General features: G+C 37.6%; 3 protein-coding genes across 10 annotated transcripts in view; 1 reads left to right on the forward strand and 2 right to left on the reverse strand.

Annotated features, from left to right (window-relative positions):
• Window positions 1–521, reverse strand: part of LOC125044990 (transcription factor SPT20 homolog) — a 19,196-nt gene extending 18,675 nt beyond the window's left edge. For 2 of the 3 annotated variants that reach the window (XM_047641997.1, XM_047641998.1), the window contains exon 1: window positions 377–521. In XM_047641997.1, the coding sequence (XP_047497953.1) occupies window positions 377–412 (36 nt within the window). In that variant the 5' untranslated portion in view covers window positions 413–521. The remainder of the gene's footprint in view (window positions 1–376) is intronic. The other variant, XM_047641996.1, reaches the window with a different exon arrangement.
• A 73-nt stretch (window positions 522–594) lies between these two features.
• Window positions 595–5,927, forward strand: LOC125044556 (ribosome biogenesis protein NSA2 homolog). Its single transcript, XM_047641257.1, has 6 exons — window positions 595–720; window positions 2,160–3,076; window positions 3,967–4,150; window positions 4,251–4,337; window positions 5,026–5,156; window positions 5,769–5,927. Exons 2-6 carry the CDS (start codon window positions 2,300–2,302, stop codon window positions 5,910–5,912), a joined length of 1,323 nt encoding a protein of 440 aa, XP_047497213.1. The 5' UTR covers window positions 595–720; window positions 2,160–2,299; the 3' UTR covers window positions 5,913–5,927.
• A 76-nt stretch (window positions 5,928–6,003) lies between these two features.
• Window positions 6,004–20,000, reverse strand: part of LOC125044554 (leucine-rich repeat-containing protein 40-like) — a 22,687-nt gene continuing 8,690 nt past the window's right edge. For all 6 annotated transcript variants that reach the window (XM_047641252.1, XM_047641251.1, XM_047641254.1 and 3 more), the window contains 13 exons: window positions 19,688–19,818; window positions 19,375–19,537; window positions 18,318–18,541; window positions 17,924–18,120; window positions 16,997–17,200; window positions 16,681–16,804; window positions 16,076–16,248; window positions 15,753–15,895; window positions 15,204–15,361; window positions 14,740–14,941; window positions 11,288–11,476; window positions 10,937–11,122; window positions 6,004–10,746 (listed from right to left, as the gene is read on the reverse strand). In XM_047641252.1, coding sequence (XP_047497208.1) covers window positions 10,638–10,746; window positions 10,937–11,122; window positions 11,288–11,476; window positions 14,740–14,941; window positions 15,204–15,361; window positions 15,753–15,895; window positions 16,076–16,248; window positions 16,681–16,804; window positions 16,997–17,200; window positions 17,924–18,120; window positions 18,318–18,541; window positions 19,375–19,537; window positions 19,688–19,691 — 2,076 coding nt within the window. In that variant the 5' untranslated portion in view covers window positions 19,692–19,818 and the 3' untranslated portion in view covers window positions 6,004–10,637. The remainder of the gene's footprint in view (window positions 10,747–10,936; window positions 11,123–11,287; window positions 11,477–14,739; window positions 14,942–15,203; window positions 15,362–15,752; window positions 15,896–16,075; window positions 16,249–16,680; window positions 16,805–16,996; window positions 17,201–17,923; window positions 18,121–18,317; window positions 18,542–19,374; window positions 19,538–19,687; window positions 19,819–20,000) is intronic.

Genomic DNA, 20,000 nt, shown 5'->3' on the forward strand with positions numbered 1-20,000 from the left:
TATACTTCTCAAGTTTACTCTGTCATTATCTCAGATCGGAGTATTCCCATTTCATTCAGTTAGGGTCTTATATTTCGAACTTAATCCGGGTTAAATGAAGGCTTATATTGATGAAAGATTGCCTCCCTTACTTTGACTCATGTCAAGACTCATCATTACTTCTCTTAGTACTATAATGAAGAGACGTACAAAAGTAGCTTTACAAATAGGAATTGGGAGGAAAATTCAAAAGAGGAAGTCTGACTAGAGGCAAAATAAGAAAGCAAAACAATGTAAATTTAAGCGGCTTTTTCAACATTTTCCTCGAATCCAAAACAGAAGAGTAAAACAAGCAAAAAACAATTTCTTCACATTCATAGTCCCCATACCCACTTACATCGGCCTTATTAATTAAAGATTCTATAACCTCCATCGCTTTCGAGTCATGAGAATTAAATTTCAGGAAATGATAGAAATGTCACAATAAAATCTACACTTGTTTACAATGATGACTGAGGCGACGGTTCCTTTCCCAACTTCCTTCAAAACACAAACCAAAGAGGAAAACCTAAACCCAAAATACTTGAACAACACAATACCAAACTTTAAATAATTGTCAGAATTCATAGCGAGGGAGTCATTTCTATGAGATTGATCATATCGAGCGCCCACAAGTAATGTAAAAGAACCATCGTCCCATCTCGCTCCTTCTCTCGCCTCGCTCAGCTCGAGGTAAGCGTGGTACGTACACACTCTCCTTTTTGTGCTCTTTTTCGCCGGACGGTAAGCTTTCTTTGGACTTTCTGGTGGTGGGGATATTGAGGAGGAGTTGAGGGTAGTGCTGTTTATAAGACGAGGTGTGTTTAATCGGCGGTTGTTGGTGAATGTGTTAAAAGAGAAGGCAGTGTGAGGAGCCATGCGGGTGTCCATGTCTGGCGTTGAGTTTTCATAACACGTGAGAGTTTCAGAGTCGAAAAGTTCCTTGGGTGATTCTTTGACCTCGTGTTGTTTGTATGGAATTGGATAGTGTGGTGGAGAGAAACCGTTTATCTACTTTTCTTGTGTTTACGGGACTTAAATGCTCACAACGAGAGATCAATGATCGATACAAGTGTTGTGGGGTCGTGTATGAACGGGTTGGGCTCAGAGCCACATTTTATCAAATTGCACGATGTAGGTCGGGGGATGTGGGAAGGAAATGAATGTTAGTGATCTTATTGTTTGGAAGTATGTGACGGTTTCTTTGTGGTGAATTACCATGTAAAACAAAAAAAAAGTGTATGGTTTCATGTATGCTCATTAGTCTTGCACCAATAAATTCAGGGTAAAGCAATTGGGAGTTGAAATAGCCGCCTGCTCATTACCATACTGCTAAGTTGAATTATAGTTTCAGACGGTAGTAAGGTCCACCATAAACCATGCTGGAAATTGTTAATTGATGTTGTGGCATCTCGTTAAGCAAGTGTAACACTAATGTTCCCAGTAAGTTTGTTGATGCACCATTTAAAGGCTAGCAGAACTTCATGTAAAGTTTTATCAAGTTGCAAAGGTTTACAAGACCTCCATATGCAACCAGTTTCACTTGCTTCTTCAGGTAGCCATACTTCTGTGGATTCTTTTGTGAAGCATTTGGAGATGCATAACTTAGTTTAAGCAGATGCATGTCTGGCTAGGTTAATGTTACTGAGTGACCAATAGATGGAAATGGACATTGCCATTTTATAGAGCATAAAGTTACACACCAGTACAGCTGCTGCCTCATATTTACCAAAAAATTGATGAAAATATTGCTGCATGTCACTTCTCACCTGTCCACAACACCCTGACACCCTCTTAGAGCAGTGCTAATAAAGGAATATACAGGGTGGGCTTCCTTCCCTGGCAAGGGAATAAAGAAAGGATAGGTTTGGATTTGCACAAGATCCTAGTTTTGGGATTTTTCTGGAGGGTGCATCAATTTTGGTAACAAATACCATATCTTGAGATATTATACATTGCTTACCTTAGCAAGCTGGAGAATTGAAATGCACAAGGCTTAGTGTCACCCCTAAGAAAGTTTATTCACTTGTCCATCAGTTAGTGAATTATAAGGAAGCTATAGAACTTCCAAGTCTTGTGGTGGACACTTCACCGGGAGAGACTTGGAGTGCGTACTAATTTGCCTCCTCGTCTCTCCCCAGGTGACCGTGTCCACGGCAACAGCTGCAGCGCAGCTGCTTCAGGAGGACCTGCATAGGTGATTGTGACCACCGTGTGGGTTTGCAGCAGAGCTGAGCCTGCTGCACCAGTTTCTGCCTGAAGACCACTCACTCTAACCACAATGCCGCAGAACGAGCATATTGAGCTTCACCAGAAGCGTCATGGCCGGCGCCTGGATTATGAGACGCATATGCGGAAAAAGGCTGCAAGAGCACATAAAGACCTTTCATGGAAGGCACAGAAGTTGCATGGAATAAAGGGCAAGCTCTTTGGAAAAGAACGTCGGAAGGAGAAGATTCAAATGAAGAAGACCCTGAAAGCCCATGAAGAGAAACTCAACAAAAAGAAGAATAAGGAGGAAGTGCCAGAAGGTGCCATTCCATCTTATCTCTTGGACCGTGAGGGTGAATCGAGAGCCAAAGTCTTGTCTAATATGATCAAACAGAAGAGGAAGGAGAAGGCCGGTAAATGGGATGTTCCCCTTCCAAAAGTTAGGGCACAGTCTGAAGCAGAAGTGTTCAAAGTTATCAAGACCGGTAAGAGAAGAAAGAAAGCTTGGCAGCGAATGGTGACTAAAATTACTTACGTCGGTGACAATTTCACAAGAAAGCCTCCCAAGTTTGAAAGGTTCATAAGACCTATGGCACTCAGATTCAAGAAAGCTCATGTTACACATCCAGAACTGAAAGCAACATTTTGCTTGCCCATAATTGGAGTGAAAAAGAACCCTAGTTCAACCATGTACACATCATTGGGAGTGATTACAAAGGGTACTGTAATAGAAGTGAACATTAGTGAACTGGGTCTTGTAACTCAGAGTGGTAAAGTTGTTTGGGGCAAGTATGCCCAAGTTACAAATAATCCGGAAAATGATGGTTGCATTAATGCAATTCTGTTGGTGTAATAAAGTTAATTTCAGAAGATTTCTGAACCTGGATTCCAAAGCCTACTTGAAAGAATATATGTGCTGTTGTATTCTGCAGAATTTATAATAAAGAATAAAAGTAATCAGGTTTTCTTAAACCTTTCATACTTAGATAAATGGTAATGGTCTTGGGGAGTACTGTTAGGGGTGTTTGCTAACGAGAGTGATGTAGCCTCCAGTGTGCAAGTCTTATTTCCAGATACCTAATATTAGAGTATCATGCGAATCCAAACCTAACCATTCATACCCTCTGTTTGTTCACTATACAGTGAGGTGGACTTAGTATTTGAGCAGTGATGCAAGGCAGCAGCAGCTGTACCTGTTTATTTTAATTTATTGTCTATCTTTTATGCTCTACAAGGTTGATGTGATTATTTCACTTTATCCACATGCATTGCCCTCGATAACATCCCATGGTGGTAGGGTTTTTAGCACTCAAGTAACTTTAAAATTATCAGAGTAATGGAACTTGTCATTACACAGTAAGAAATTTGCAAAGATTAAACCAGTGTCAGAACACTGTATATGAAATTCCATATCAAAGACAAGAGTAGTTTTGGTTTTTTTAAACTTAAATTATATTGAACTCTATTAATTTTGACAAATGTAAAAGGTATGAACAAGTGAATATCTTCTCAATACAAGGTATGTTTGACTGGTTTTGATTATAATTTCATTAGAAATACTCGCATTTCTGAAGATTGAGACTGGTCAAAGACATCCCTTGTATTGAAGATATTCACTTTCATACCTTTTCTACATTGTTATATTAGAAAAGTCTTTTGGAATACATGTCAAATATCCAGAGAATATTCTAGGTATGGAACAATTTTATTGATGTAATATGAATGTAAATGTTTCAGTTCTCTTGCACTATTGACTTTATATTTGGACTAATTAAAAAATACATGACTGAAGAAATTTATATTTTTCAGACTGCCACCATGCAGATCTTCGTTAAAACCTTAACGGGGAAGACCATCACCCTTGAGGTCGAGCCTTCAGATACTATCGAAAATGTGAAGGCAAAGATCCAGGATAAAGAGGGTAAGTTCAATCATTGTTAATGTTCAGTTCACACACTTGTGTTCCTATTTAGTAAGTAAGAATGACATTGAAACTTTGGTAATTTTGATTTTGTTTTCAGGAATTCCCCCAGACCAACAGCGTCTTATCTTCGCTGGCAAGCAACTTGAAGATGGACGTACTCTGTCTGACTACAACATCCAGAAAGGTAAGCTTGTGTGATTACCTTAATTCAAGTCACTTAACCCCTTGCCGACGGGTAGACACGTGCTATGCCCACTGTTAGTACTTGTTTGTTTTTAAATATAGATATATTTGCACTAAGTCACCAATGAGCCAGTTACGAGTACTGCCTGTCTCGTCCGTTCACCCTCTTCTTAGATTTACAAAATAATTTATGGTCAGAAGGTCTACTCATTGATTCCTTAGTGGCTAAACACTAGCAGAGCCATCTATGGGCAGACATTTTGCAAAAAAAAAATATATATATATATAGAAAATAGGCATAGCATCATCCCGTTTTCCCCGGGTGCATTGGGTTAAATGAAAAGCTAAAGTACAAGAATAATTTTGGTATTGTTAATCTAAAATCCTGGTTACAATATCAATATATAAATTCTGCTTTTCATTAGTGTAAAACAAGATCTTGTATACAGATTAACCCATCGGCAAATGATGCTAAAATGACCACACAGGAGACTGACCTTGCCAAATTTCTGCATTCCTTAAACACAATGCTGTTGTGAAGTTTTGTTCACTAGTTTTCTGTTAAATATCCCTACAGATGGTTCAAAGTTCTTTGCCACTGAGACATCTTGACCTTGCCATATTTTCTTTACTCAACTCTTTTGGATTATTTCAAAACCAGTTCCCTAATTTTAATTCTTCCATCCCAGAATCTACTCTTCACTTGGTACTGCGCCTTCGTGGTGGTGCCAAGAAGCGCAAGAAGAAGAATTACACTACCCCCAAGAAGATTAAGCACAAGCATAAGAAGGTTAAGCTTGCTGTGCTGAAGTACTATAAGGTATGTGTACCATGAATACAAGGTTTTGAAATGTTGGTATAATAGTAGGCCAGGCGTACAGGAACTGGGGTGTGGTGAGAACTCTACTTCCCCTTTGCAATGTTCATCATCTTGCAGCTAAAAATGCCTAAGCATAAACATTCTCTATCACTAGTTTATCATGCTCAGGGATTTCTGTTCACCTGGCTGTGATGGGTTTTAAAATCTTATTTTTCTGTAATACAACATTCACTACTGGGCCTGGCAACCTAGAGTAGGATGCTTAACTTGGAAATGGTGTCTGCCATGAAGCCAGGACTCTTCTAGTCATGGCTCAGACATCCCATTCCACTTGTTTGAGTGGGAGTAATTCAAAAGCCCTCTTCTAAATCCCATACGAGTCAGATTGCCCTCCATTAAGTCTGTGCACTAATGGCCAGTCTTTCCTGCCACCCCATCCTTCAGCAAGTGCTTATGATGGCCAAGTTTGCATTACCTAGCCCACAGCCTGATTTCCCCATGACAGCATTTTGTCACCCACTTCTCTAGCCAAATTTTTTCTTGACATGATGGTAACGTTTTCCAGATCATAGGGGTTAAAATGGTGTTTAATGTGTGCTTATACTCTTGCAGGTGGATGATAATGGCAAGATCACCCGCCAGCGCCGTGAGTGTCCCAGTGAGGAGTGTGGTGCTGGTGTGTTCATGGCCAACATGTTTGATCGTCAGTACTGTGGAAGATGCCACTTGACTTTCGTCTTCAATAAGCCAGAATAAAGTTGATGGTAGTTACTGTGTGTTTGAAATCTTTCCTCCATACTTTATGAAAGTTACTAGCAACGTATATCGGGTGAAATTATTTATGAAATGGTTTTAGTATTTATTAAATGAAGTTATGAGCAATTTACTTAACAATTAGGGCTGACAAGTAGTACAAACGTGCTGTTGAGGCACAGGACAATTATATAAATTGGTTACAAAACCTTTTGATACTAAAGGTAGTGGGAGAAATTCACACTGAGTATTAACTAGTCATTGTTTTTTATCACAGCCTAGGATATTTTACCAAATTAAAGCTAGCAAAGTAAATTGACAACTAAATGTTGAACATTGTGCGAGTATGTATAAAATATGCATCACTTAAATGCACATACCTATGATGCCATTTTAGTGTACTCAATTATTCTATTGATATGATTTTGTTATACCCACTATATTAGGCACTAATTCAAGACAAGGAATAAATGCCTTGGGATGGGATACAATTGAAAATATAGATAAATAAAACAACCACTTTATAAAATCAAAGTAGTTATACACCTGATATGCAATAACTGCATCCAAGAGAACTTCAAGGTCACAACTGTGTGTTTTCATATAGATAAGTCACCCATTCTAAAAGAAAAATAAATTGCTGATTATACACATTACCTAGAAGTGCAGCTTATCAAGTCTAGTAGTAATGGAATTCCATTTTACATGAAACTTGAATAGTTGTGAAACCAAATGTATTCTTTAAAATGGGAAGGCTTATTAACCATGTATTTTACGAATGAAACTTGACTTATTTCCACGGCATATTGGTGGTGGATATACAATACTTATTTTACATGTTTTTGTTACATAGACCATGAAATCTACTGTAATGTAATACATGCATGCATTTTAACAAGTTTTGCACCTGTAACAAAGTTCTGATTACAGAAAATTCTTGGAAATGTCTGATATTTACATGTTAGTACCCTGTGTATTACAATTTATGGAACACAAAATAAGGTCATGTCCATTCTAGATTAGCTAAGCCTTCAGTATCCCCCTGAAGATTTTTTTTTTCTATCAAATCTGCAACTTTCTAAGCCACCTTAGTTTGTCTACTAATAACAACAAATCTTCAAAAATCTCTCCACATTTTCAAATTGAATTTCAGATACATTGTTAAGGACAGGCTTACATAAGTTCACTACACTCAGCACCTGGGCAATGATCCAAATTACAGCAATTGGAGCAGACCTTCAATGTGCTAATGAGGGTCAGAGCAACTCTTGATTATTCATAAACATGGCCAGAGGGTTAGTGTTTAGCATGAAGTATCTGAAAACATGAAAATAAGACAATAATAATTACATGGTCACTTAAATCATGTTAATTTTTAAAATAAAAGCTGCATCAACTATTGTCAAATTACATTGATACTGTACAAGAGCATTACAGTCCATTTACTTGTCAAGTTCAGACATTAGATTTATAATTATTCAGGACTTAAGTTCACTCACTACGTACATGATTTCCTGCACCGTGCCAACTTTTAAATAGGGCTAGACATCAAAGGTCATCTAATACAATGGTAACATTGTGGTGGTAGAGAACTTAAAGCTCTTTATTAGAAAATGTCTTCTGGGGTAGGATAGGGATTGACAGAAGGGCAAGAGTTAAAGACAAAGGGTGGTTAGTTCAAATGGAGGATATTTATACATCTGACAAAGGAGAACAGGCTGTTAATTGAAAAGTGGGAGATTCTGTGGGGATGTCTGACAGTTTGGAGGGTCGGGGAAATTAGGAAAAGCAAGGGTACAGGCTTCAGTAACATGGGGGCAGGATAATAGGATATGTGGGACTGAAAGAGGAATATTGAATGTGGACCAGAGAGGTGGGTTGGAATGAGACATGAAGTATGAATGCATGAGTCAGGTGTGACCTATTTGCTGACAGGCAAGGGTATTTTCCTAGCACCTGTTTATGGTATGGGGACTAACCAAGGGGAGATGGAAGGTTTTATGGTGCACGACCTTTCACATGGTCAGCCAATGGAGCTGAAAATTTCATACAATTAACACACATTCACCTCAATATATGCTTCTGACTGCAACATACATTATTTTTTAGGGAAAAGATTTTAAAAATTAAATAAATAAATAAATAAACATTAGTATTATTATTAAATATTTAGTATTATTATTAAATATTCAATTTTATAATACTATATTTTTTCTCAAATGATTACCCTCCTCCCTACAATCCAATGTTGTCCATTAATGTTTTTTGGGGGGATAGACAGATCCCACATTCAGACCTTCCCTTGGGCCTCAGTCCTCAGCTTAAGTAAATTCACAAAGTCCTTTCTTCTCCAACCCCTGCTCTGTCCACTCCCTAAGATGTAAGAACTATGTTGAAAGGATAAATGGCTGGCTTTGTCAGTCTCATACAGCCTCAAGGAGCCATGGGCCTGGTATTCCTGTTTGTCTACCCTTTACCTCTCATGGGGGCCCTGAGGAGTGATCTTTCTCTTCCCCACATACCCCTGGCTTTCCTTTGATCACAACTTCCATTGCTGCTGCTGCTACTACTACCCCCTCCTCAACAACTGCTGTAAGCTCAATTCATTCCAAGTCACCGACCTCTTGATAAGTCACTTCTTTCCATAGTTTTTTTTCCCCCAGGTTTTTCACTTCCTACTTCTCTGATACCCATTCATAATAGCTCCTTGTGGAATCCCACACATTTGACATCTACCTCAAATGCATACTTATCCTCCATTTGATCCAATTCCCCTGAACCTCCCCCTTTCCCCCTTTTGCTAATGCCTACCTTAACTCATTTACTCTCCTTCTCTATCATCAGCACTCTTTCCCCTTTTCAATACCATACCATCCTAATATGCAGTACAACTTTTGATATGTAGCACATTTCATCGTAAACTAACCCCCTCTACACTTTCCTATCAAGCTAAATAACCTCTGATGTCTAGCACATTCATTTGTTTTGTAGCCATTAACCATTCAACTTATTGTTTTGAAGTCGCTATTTAATTGTTCGTGAGAGTATAAATTAAAAATTTCCATAAGACAATAACCTAATGAATCAATTATATGAATATATTCTTAATTCTACAAAGCCAAAAAGGTGTGTCATACTTAACTGTGCTATATACTATAAAAATACATTTAGAGAAAACAAGATTATAAATTAACAATGGCAGTTTTGTAAGACCATTAAATGATGACAACTACTGTATAAAATCATTTAAAGCATTATAGTACTTACTTTTGTACTGTGAGCACTAAATTTGTGAAAGAAACCATTTACCAAGGAACATGGCAAGATAAAAGTCAGAAATTTAAGAGCTAATGTAGAAAAAAAAAAAAAATATATATATATATAATAATAATATAATAATGACAATAATGATAATAATAATGATGATAATACTAACAATAACAACAATATAGCAGAAGTTAAAGGAAATAGAAAATTTAACATTACAAGACTATGAGAAAGTAGAAGGCAAAGCATAACAGTATTAAAATGAGTGAATTTATGGCAGAATAAAATTACTTGTAGTCAAAAGTAACACAAAATACAAGGTACATATAGCTTTTAATGTTATATTAAATATATATATCTTCAATATCCTCAACTAAAATGCATCACTAAGGTTAAGTAAATTATTTTAAGCTGTTTGCATTACTAAGCACATATAATTAGCACATTTTATAATTTCATTGAAATTATTTTATTCTCAATTTTCCCGTACACCTAACTGATGTGAAAAATAACTAAAAACACAGTATTATGACTTATTACACAAAAAAACTCCTAATTCATCATTTATGCTACTGAATTAGTATGAGTATAGAATTCCTGAATCAATGTTCACAGTAAAAACATATTTACAAATCACATTTTAAGTACACATTACAAAACAGCTGATTTTTTTTCAGTGCAATAATAAAATCCATTTTAGAAATATGATATACCACAGTTATATTTTGGGAAATATTATGAAAGGTACATTTATATCATACTTTTGTAAAGAATAATCAACATATTTAAGATTTTTCCTATAACCTCTTTGGTAGTATGTACAGTAACAGCAAATTTCAGCAGTATCAAATATTAAAAACAATATTGAATTATTTAAAGCTTGTAGTTAATCTTGGTACCTATGAAAAGTATAGGAAACACAAGTGTATACACATTACTAAACATGCAAATACACATTTAAATGACAAAGCCAGTGTTTGTGCAAGGTTCCACCACCTGAAATCTTTTAAAAATAACTTTCAGCCCTTCAACTTTCATCCTCTCTGAATTACATCAATAAGCTAGTTATCACAAATTTCTCCTCTCAAATGAATGCATAACTTGCTTGCTCAACAAGCATAAAATACATTCAATATCACATACTATAAAATAATTGGTTTGGACTGCTTCTTGTTCATTTCCTGAAGGGTCACTGTGCTCCTTAAAAAGGTATACCTAGGGCAAAGATTATGTTACAGATACTTTCTTACACATACAGACATGAGCATGCGGATGGATTTGAATTTATATTATTTTATCACTTCTATTATAGAATAAACTGGTCCTTTATACTTCTCCCTACATATAGTAAACTAATCATTATTCAGAGAATATGTTTCAATACTGAGGTCAATAGTTTAAAGTTTGAGAATATCCTTTACAATGTACCACATACAAGTTTGCTTTACATCTTTAACAAATTCATTGATCAACAATTCTTGTTCGCAAGTAGTCCAGGATCTCTCGAGTTCCTTTAGCTAAAATGGCAGTCCTTGGTACCCTGAATGCATTTCCTTCTAGTTGCAGAGTTCTGAAAGTAAAATTTATATTTTGGACTTATTTTTTATCTTTTATTTACTCTAAAGAAAGCACACTGTTATAATCAAACCTCATTTTACAAAATAACCAACTTGTAAGTAATCTTAGGCTACTTAACCTACAGAATTATAATAAAATAAAAAACTATAATCAATAAAAACTATAATCATTCCCATACAAACCTTAGCTGTGTCATGTTTCCAAGCAGAGGTGGGACAAAATCTATGTTGTTGTTGTGGAGGTCCAGAGTTGCTATTCGTTTCAACTTTGAGAGACCTTCAACATAAATAGAAGTAATTTTGTTGTCCCCAGCCAATAAAATTTCGAGCTGTGCCATTTCATAGACGCATGCTGGCAACTGTTCAAATCTGAAATAAGTATTGGTCATTTCTTTTATCTCTGCAAATACTGAAGAACTACTTTAAGCTATTTCACAAAACTTACAACCATACTGGCAATATTTTCTTATTACTTAATGAATGGATAAAGTAGTAAGTATTCAATTCTCAAACAGGTAAACCATGAACTTGTACCTATTTGCAGAAATATTGATTTCACGAAGATACAGACACTGTGCAAGATCTGTAGGTAAATCAGTAAGTTGGTTTCCTTGCACATCTAAGAACTGCAACCGCCGAAATGTACCAAAGAATGCTGGGATTGATGTTAGCTTATTCATGCCCAGCATAACTTCTGATACATGAGGTGATAGCATCTCCAGTCTGAAAAAATATAATATCAATAATAAATACTACTAATACTACTACTAATAAGAACAATTACAATAATAACAACTGTAATTTAAAAATTAACATTTAACACAAAGCAAGCTAACTGACTTTTTGAAAGGCATTAAATGATCCCACTATTATTACTATCATCTTAGTAATGACAGGATTTGTATTATTTCTTATCTCATCAGTAGTAGTAACAGTAGTAGTAGTAGTAGTAGTAGTAGTAGTAGTAGTAGTATTAGTAGTAGTAGTATTAGTAGTAGCAGTAGTAGTACTAGCAGCAGCAGCAGCAGCAGCAGCAGCAGTAGTAGTAGTAGTAGTAGTAGTCTTAGTAGTAGTAGTAGTAGTAGTAGTAGTAGTAGTAGTAGTAGTAGTCTTAGTAGTAGTAGTAGTCTTAGTAGTAGTAGTAGTAGTAGTAGTAGTAGTAGTCATAGTATTAGTAGCTGTAGTAATAGCAGCAGTAGTAGTAGTAGTAGTAGTAGTAGTAGTAGCAGTAGTAGAAGTAGAAGTAGTAGTAGTTGTAGTAGTAGTTGTAGTAGTAGCAGTAGTAGTAGCAGTAGTAGCAGTAGTAGTAGTAGTAGTAGTAGTAGTAGTAGTAGTAGTAGTAGTAGTAGTAGTAGTAGTAGTAGTAGTAGCAGCAGCAGCAGCAGCAGCAGTAGTAGTCGTAGTAGTAGTAGTCGTAGTAACAGTAGTCGTAGTAGTAGTAGCAGTAGTACTAGCAGTAGTAGTACCAGAAGTAGTAGTAGTAGTAGTAGTAGTAGTAGTAGTAGTAGTAGTAGTAGTAGTAGTAGTAGTAGCAGTAGTAGCAGTAGTAGCAGCAACAGCAGAAGCAGCAGTAGTAGCAACAGCAGTAGCAGTAGCAGTAGTACCAGCAGTAATAGCAGTAGTAGTAGTAATAGTAATAACAGTATTATGTAAAAGCATTTAATAGAAGTAGAAGTAGAAGTAGTAGTAACAGCAGTAGTCGTAGTAGTCACACTAGTCATAGTAGTAGTGGTGTTGGTGTAAGTAGCAATAAGTAAGTAAGTAGTAGTAAGTAGTAGTAAGTAGGTGGTGGAGGTGGTGGATGTGGTGGTGGAGGAGGTGGAGGAGGTGGAGGAGGTAGAGGAGGTAGTGGTGGTGCAGGAGGTGGAGGTAGAGGAGGTGGTGGATGAAGAGGAGATGGTGGAGGTAGAGGAGGTGATGGAGGTGGTGGAGGTGGTGGAGGTAGAGGAGGTGATGGAGGTGATGGAGGTAAAAGAGGAGGTGGTGGAGGTAGAGGAGGTGGTGGAGGTAAAAGAGGAGGTGGTGGAGGTAGAAGAGGAGGTGGTGGAGGTAGAAGAGGAGGTGGTGGAGGTAGAAGAGGAGGTGGTGGAGGTAGAAGAGGAGGTGGTGGAGGTAGAAGAGGAGGTGGTGGAGGTAGAAGAGGAGGTGGTGGAGGTAGAAGAGGAGGTGGTGGAGGTAGAAGAGGAGGTGGTGGAGGTAGAAGAGGAGGTGGTGGAGGTAGAAGAGGAGGTGGTGGAGGTAGAAGAGGAGGTGGTGGAGGTAGAAGAGGAGGTGGTGGAGGTAGAAGAGGAGGTGGTGGAGGTAGAAGAGGAGGTGGTGGAGGTAGAAGAGGAGGTGGTGGAGGTAGAAGAGGAGGTGGTGGAGGTAGAAGAGGAGGTGGTGGACGTAGAAGAGGTGGTGGTGGAGGTAGAAGAGGAGGTGGTGGAGGTAGAAGAGGAGGTGGTGGAGGTAGAAGAGGAGGTGGTGGAGGTAGAAGAGGAGGTGGTGGAGGTAGAAGAGGAGGTGGTGGAGGTAGAAGAGGAGGTGGTGGAGGTAGAAGAGGAGGTGGTGGAGGTAGAAGAGGAGGTGGTGGAGGTAGAAGAGGAGGTGGTGGAGGTAGAAGAGGAGGTGGTGGAGGTAGAAGAGGAGGTGGTGGAGGTAGAAGAGGAGGTGGTGGAGGTAGAAGAGGAGGTGGTGGAGGTAGAAGAGGAGGTGGTGGAGGTAGAAGAGGAGGTGGTGGAGGTAGAAGAGGAGGTGGTGGAGGTAGAAGAGGAGGTGGTGGAGGTAGAAGAGGAGGTGGTGGAGGTAGAAGAGGAGGTGGTGGAGGTAGAAGAGGAGGTGGTGGAGGTAGAAGAGGAGGTGGTGGAGGTAGAAGAGGAGGTGGTGGAGGTAGAAGAGGAGGTGGTGGAGGTAGAAGAGGAGGTGGTGGAGGTAGAAGAGGAGGTGGTGGAGGTAGAAGAGGAGGTGGTGGAGGTAGAAGAGGAGGTGGTGGAGGTAGAAGAGGAGGTGGTGGAGGTAGAAGAGGAGGTGGTGGAGGTAGAAGAGGAGGTGGTGGAGGTAGAAGAGGAGGTGGTGGAGGTAGAAGAGGAGGTGGTGGAGGTAGAAGAGGAGGTGGTGGAGGTAGAAGAGGAGGTGGTGGAGGTAGAAGAGGAGGTGGTGGAGGTAGAAGAGGAGGTGGTGGAGGTAGAAGAGGAGGTGGTGGAGGTAGAAGAGGAGGTGGTGGAGGTAGAAGAGGAGGTGGTGGAGGTAGAAGAGGAGGTGGTGGAGGTAGAAGAGGTGGTGGTGGAGGTAGAAGAGGAGGTGGTGGAGGTAGAAGAGGAAGTGGTGGAGGTAAAAGAGGAGGTGGTGGAGGTAGAAGAGGAGGTGGTGGAGGTAGAAGAGGAGGTGGTGGAGGTAGAAGAGGAGGTGGTGGAGGTAGAAGAGGTGGTGGTGATGGTAGAAGTAGTAGTAGCAAAATAATAATTAACCCAATGCCGCTGGGGAAAATGAATAAAATATTGAGAAAATGCTTTTGCGAAATGTCTCTGCACATAGATGGCTCTGCCAGTGCTTAGCCACAAAGGAGTCAATTAGTAGAACTTGTGACCTTACGGGATTTGAATTGGCGAGAAAAACATATTTTTTACTAGTGCTATGAATATCGATGGTGTTAATTTTATTATAAACATTATAATTACTATAATGTTCTAAACATTAGTAACAGCAAAATAAGATAACATTAAATATTTTCGTAATTCAAAGAAAAGTGTAGCCATCCATGTGTAAAAACAATCAAACAAGTACTTACAGTGGACATAGCACATATGTTCACGTCATGCCTGTCGGCATTGGGTTAATAAGAGCACTGATAGCAATTGTAGTTTAACTAGAAAAGTAAAATTATTTTTTTCTGACACTTTTTTTTTTCTTATCTTATACATAAACAAAATATACAATATAAAAATGACTAAATAGTCACAGAATATAATACACTTTCTTTTTCATTTTCAACTAACCAATAAACTTACTTTTCTGGAACCTGAGGAAGGATATTTTTACTGAGATCAATTGTTCTCACTCCTGCTTCTGCAGCGTTTTCAATCAGTTTATCTGGAACTTCTGCAGATTTTTCATTATATGCCATTGTCTGAGTAGTCCTCATCTGGTACTTGTCTGGAATTGCTTTATCTCCCATTATCAGGTTTGTGTCAACAGGTGTATTTTCAAAACCTGATAAAAAAAGGAAAATGTGCTTTTATTTAGTTTGTTGTCTTTTTAGTTTGTTGATACCATATTTGCTGTCAACACAAATAAAATAATCAAGAAGGTTTTAGCAAGACAAAATATGTAATGCTTATCTTAACAAAAAAAAAAAATTAAAGATTTGTTAAATAGAAAATAAATGTTGATTTCCTCTACACACAAAATATGATCTCATCATGATATGGTCTATATTATCAACATTATTTGCTTTGGTAACATAATCTCTTACCAGGGAATGTATTGACAGGAGCTGAAACCCTTGAACGTAAGTACTTCAAGAGCTGCATTGTTCCACGTTGTATAATATCACGTCGAATCAGTCTCATGGGATTACCATCCAATGGCATGGACTTTAAATGGGGTAGAAGGCCAAGATGGTAGGGAAGGCTACATAGAGAAAAGAAAAAAAGGAGAATTCCAGTAATGACGAAACTGAAATGAAGATGAAAATACTCTGGAAGACACCTGATTTCTATAATTTGAAAATTCTTAATAACTTTCTTTAATATCTCTTAGTAGTTAAAACTGAATTACCAAATTCTCGGTTCATTGGCATATTATCTATGCCGTTAGAAACTTAGAGTTTTAAAATCCATATATATCAGGTACTCTAACTATACAATCTCTTCCAATTTGTTTTCTTGTTTAGACTAACTAAAGTGATAGTGTAAATTGCAAATGAAATTTCATCTACATACTCTGTACAACTTTATTTTTGCTGAACTTGATACTATCATTGAACTAAACTTCTTAACCCAATATTAAAAACTCTACTTACGTAGACAGGTTGTTATTAGTAATATCAAGCCGCTCAAGCCCCTGAAGCAATGTTATCTGATCAGGTAAATCATCAATCTGATTGTCTCGAAGGTCTAACACACTTATTCCGGTCAAATGATTTAGTTGTTCGGCCTCTATCTCCTGTAAATGGAAAGTACATTATTACAAAATCTTTTCATCAATATATCATAAACATTATTTCCTGATTATATAAAATATGTATGTAATCCACAATAAAAGGTTAGAAAGAAATACACCAAATTTCTTATTCTTGCTTAACTATGGTTTACAGTAGCAACAGATGTGTAGTCAAAAGCTAACCTTAATGAAGTTGAAACCAAGATGCAGCTCCTTTAATGATGCACAGTTATGTAAAGGAGGGAGAATTTGGATTGAGTTGTAGCGGAGGTAGAGTTGCTCTAATTTCTGCAGGTTACCAATAGAATCTGGAAGGCCTTTCAGCTCATTCTGGTTTAGATCAAGTTGGTTCAAACCTAAAAGAAAATGTATGATTTTTTTAAATCTGCCATTTACTAGGAATGCACATATAAATGAAAAATAAGTTATCCTACACTACAAGAAATACAAAACACACAACAAATAATCATAAGCCTTAATTGTTACATCATCTTACATCTTAAATGTTTTTAGATAATAATCATAACAGATTTTTGAGAAGCAACTGTGAGAATACATATTAGCACACAATCATGATAATGGTAATGATATTATATATTTCATCAAATGACTCAACACACACTACTGAAAAGTAACCTTTACTGATAACAGTATCAACAAAAACCTACAAAACAGCATTTGTAGCACAGTCACAGCATGAGATAGGACTTCTCATTAATTTTGCAAGAGAAGAAACACTGATTCATACAGGATATATCAGCTAACAGGTTAAAAATGATGTTACTAACCAAAACAATCTCCAATTTCATATGGAAGCTCTTGTAACTTGTTATTTGAAGCATTAAACTTTGAGAGACGCTGCATGTATCCTATACTTGAAGGTAGCTCTGTCAGAGCATTGTGTGAAACATCCTGCAAAAAATCAGTTAAAAATTATTATCTAAACTCTTAGAGCCTTGAGTGTTATAGCTCTGATCTTTTTGTGCCTAACCTTGGTCATGTAGGTTCAAATATTTTTCAAAAAGAGTCATGTATGCATAAAGCATGTAAATCTGAGAGTAAATTATACACTCAAAACCCTTGAAAACAGGTTATGATAAATACCAAATATTCCAACACTGTGAGATTTCCCAGGTCGTTGGAGAGAGATGACAACTGGTTGTGATCCAGCTGCAGCGACCTTAAATCTGATATAAGGAAAAGTCCAGCTGGCAATTCTTCAAGACGATTGTGGCTTAGGTTCAAGCGATGAAGGCAGGTCAGTTCACCAATAGTTGAAGGGAGGGAAGTCAAACAATTGTCTGACAACTGTAAATAAGCAGATGAAGCCTAATAATTATCAAATCTTAAATATGTCCTTGCAATGTTTCATCTAAGTTATTGCCAAATCAAAAGTCCAAATGATATAGACTGGTCTTGATGAAATGCATACAAGACTACGGAAAAATTGCAAAGGCAAATAAATAAAAGAGACACAAATGAACTTAAACAAGTAGAAAGATTCTAAGTCCTTAAGACATATAAAAGGGTACTAGATAGGAAGACAAAAAACAAAAACAGGCAATATAACAATCAGCACTAGCTGCATCAGTGTAAGAAAATAAGATAATTTTTTTTTTTATTATAAGTATCCAGTATATAACACAGAAAAAAAATCTTTATTATAAGTATCCAGTATATAACACAGAAACAAATATACAGTTCCCCCTTTAACTCAATGATGACAGATGACCTATACAACCCATGGTGTGGCAAAACCTAAATTTTGGATGGCAATAGAGTCTGCTCTATGTTCTTCCATGTTGCATAGCTATAGAATTTTATGGCTCTAGCAGAACTTGTTTTTGAGCTGCAGCTTTTCAAAGTTGTTTTCAACCCTAATTTTCTATTATTTTATTGTAATACAGTAATCAACTAAATTTTAGCTAAAGTGAACTACCTTAAAACTAACACCAAAGCAGTTGCCAAATTGCTCCTATTATTTCCTCATATCACATGCTTAAACCTAAATTTGCTTATGCACAAACTCACATCAAGAACCTGGAGAGACATGAGGTTGCTTATCTTGGGAGATATAGATGAGAGAGAGTTAGAGGAGAGATACAGACGGGTGAGATCTGTTTGTTCCCACCAGCGATCATCATCAGTGTTATCCATGCTCATACCCATCATCATGTTCTTTGCTTCATCAGCATCCATCTCATGAATGTGATACACCTTATCAGGTACTGAAAAGAAGAAAATAAAAGAAGAAAAAAAAAAAAAACAATAACAATAAAATCACACCAAATAAGTAAATCAAGGAAGTAAACTAACAAGACTTAATAATTATAGAACTATTCTTCATTAAACCAAAAATAACAACAAATACTATCTTGAGTATTATCATTCTCCTGTTCAAAATAAAGGAATCGCTAACTCATACCTTCATGCATTCCTCTGTTGCAAAGATTGAGCTGCCCTGATCTTCTAGCCATTTTGATGATCTGTGGATGCAACACTTCTGACTTTGCTTCATCAAACACAGAACCAACGTTGGCAAAACCTTGCATCATAGGACGTCCACCACGGACACGTATCCTCGCACGCACGGATCCGTAGGCTCTTGAGGTTGGCTTGCGAGGAGGGTTTAACTTTGGGGTTTTGGTACTGTTATAAAAGGAACAGTAGGGTTAACTTTAAAAGTCCACAAAAGAAAGATTGGGGAAATGGGGCAGTTAGAACAAGAAAGAGGAGGAAGAAGACTGGTTAGGATGATGAAATTGAAGATTTGGTAAAGGATAGGAAAACAAAAAGAAGGAAAAGGATACAAGGTGGGGCAAGGAGAGGGGGAAACAGTAAGGGAAGGGGAAAGAGAGAGGATGAAAGAGGAGTATGAATAAGACACCTGACTAACCCTATCCTGCCAAAACCTGGCACTTACTCCAAGTAGGCTCTCTCAAGATGGTTCTGGGGATATAAAATACAACCTCATATCACAGGCCCATTCCCAGACCACTCTTCTCCCAAGGCACAACCTCTCACTGAGCATTCACTCTCACACAAAGGACTCTCTATTTCCCATCTTCATATCAATGCAATCAGGACCTGGCAGGGAACGTAAAAAAGGACAGATTGAAGAGACAAAAGGGAAGAGGGATGAGCAAGGAGGGAGGGGGATCAAGAGAGAAGAGATGGAAAAAAAAAAAATAATAAATAAATAAAAAGAGGAGAAGGGTGAGGAGGAGGCAAAGGAAAAGGGGGAGGAAGGAAGAGAAGAAGGAGGAGGACGAGGAGGAGGAGGAGGAGGAGGAGGAGGAGGAGGAGGAAAATGACCCAGAGAAAGAAAAGGAGAAGGAGACGAATAATGCTATTAAGATAATCATTAACTCTCTGGTTTCAAAACTTTTAAGAACACCCAAAAAAATGTTTTTAAATCTTACTTATTAAATCTAATAATAATAACATTTACAAATTTAATACAAATAATCTGATAAACCTACCCATCCTCATCAACTGTATCAGAGTCTTTTCTGCTTGACCCTGAAGATCCTGATCCCCTGCTCATCCTGGAGGTTGTTGTTGCAGCCCTTGATCCACCTCGAGCAACTCCACGAGAGCCTCTGCTTCTTGGTGGACCCAAGGGTTTGTTTGTCTTTGGTGGATCTGCCATGAAGGAATAGAAAATGAGAGGGGAAAAAAATCATACCTTATATCCACTTTTCTTTTAAAAGTATTTTTCATAAGTATTAACAGACAATTACATAGTAACTAATCACTATAAGGACATTGAACAATGAAACAAAATTTCTGTACCCATTCCCAGTTCTGATGGACTAGCACTCAGAGGTGGAAAGCTTGACCTTATTGGAGCAAGACGCCTCGTTGGTGAAGGGTGTGGCAAGCGACCAACCAGACCAGAGCCCCTTGTGATTGGTGTTGGTAACCTGGGGAGAGCAATACAATCAGCAAAAAGGATTTTTAAGTGTACACTCTTAATTTACCCTTTTCTCTTTTGGGTGACAAAAATGAACCACATGCAAGTGTCTATTTCCTTTTTTTACATTTCATTTTGGTACTTCTAAGGAAATAATTGAGTCAGTTATATCAATCAGGGTATAAAGTTATA

The sequence above is a fragment of the Penaeus chinensis genome, chromosome 36, assembly GCF_019202785.1.
Source record: "Penaeus chinensis breed Huanghai No. 1 chromosome 36, ASM1920278v2, whole genome shotgun sequence".
In the NCBI taxonomy this organism is placed as follows: domain Eukaryota; kingdom Metazoa; phylum Arthropoda; class Malacostraca; order Decapoda; family Penaeidae; genus Penaeus; species Penaeus chinensis.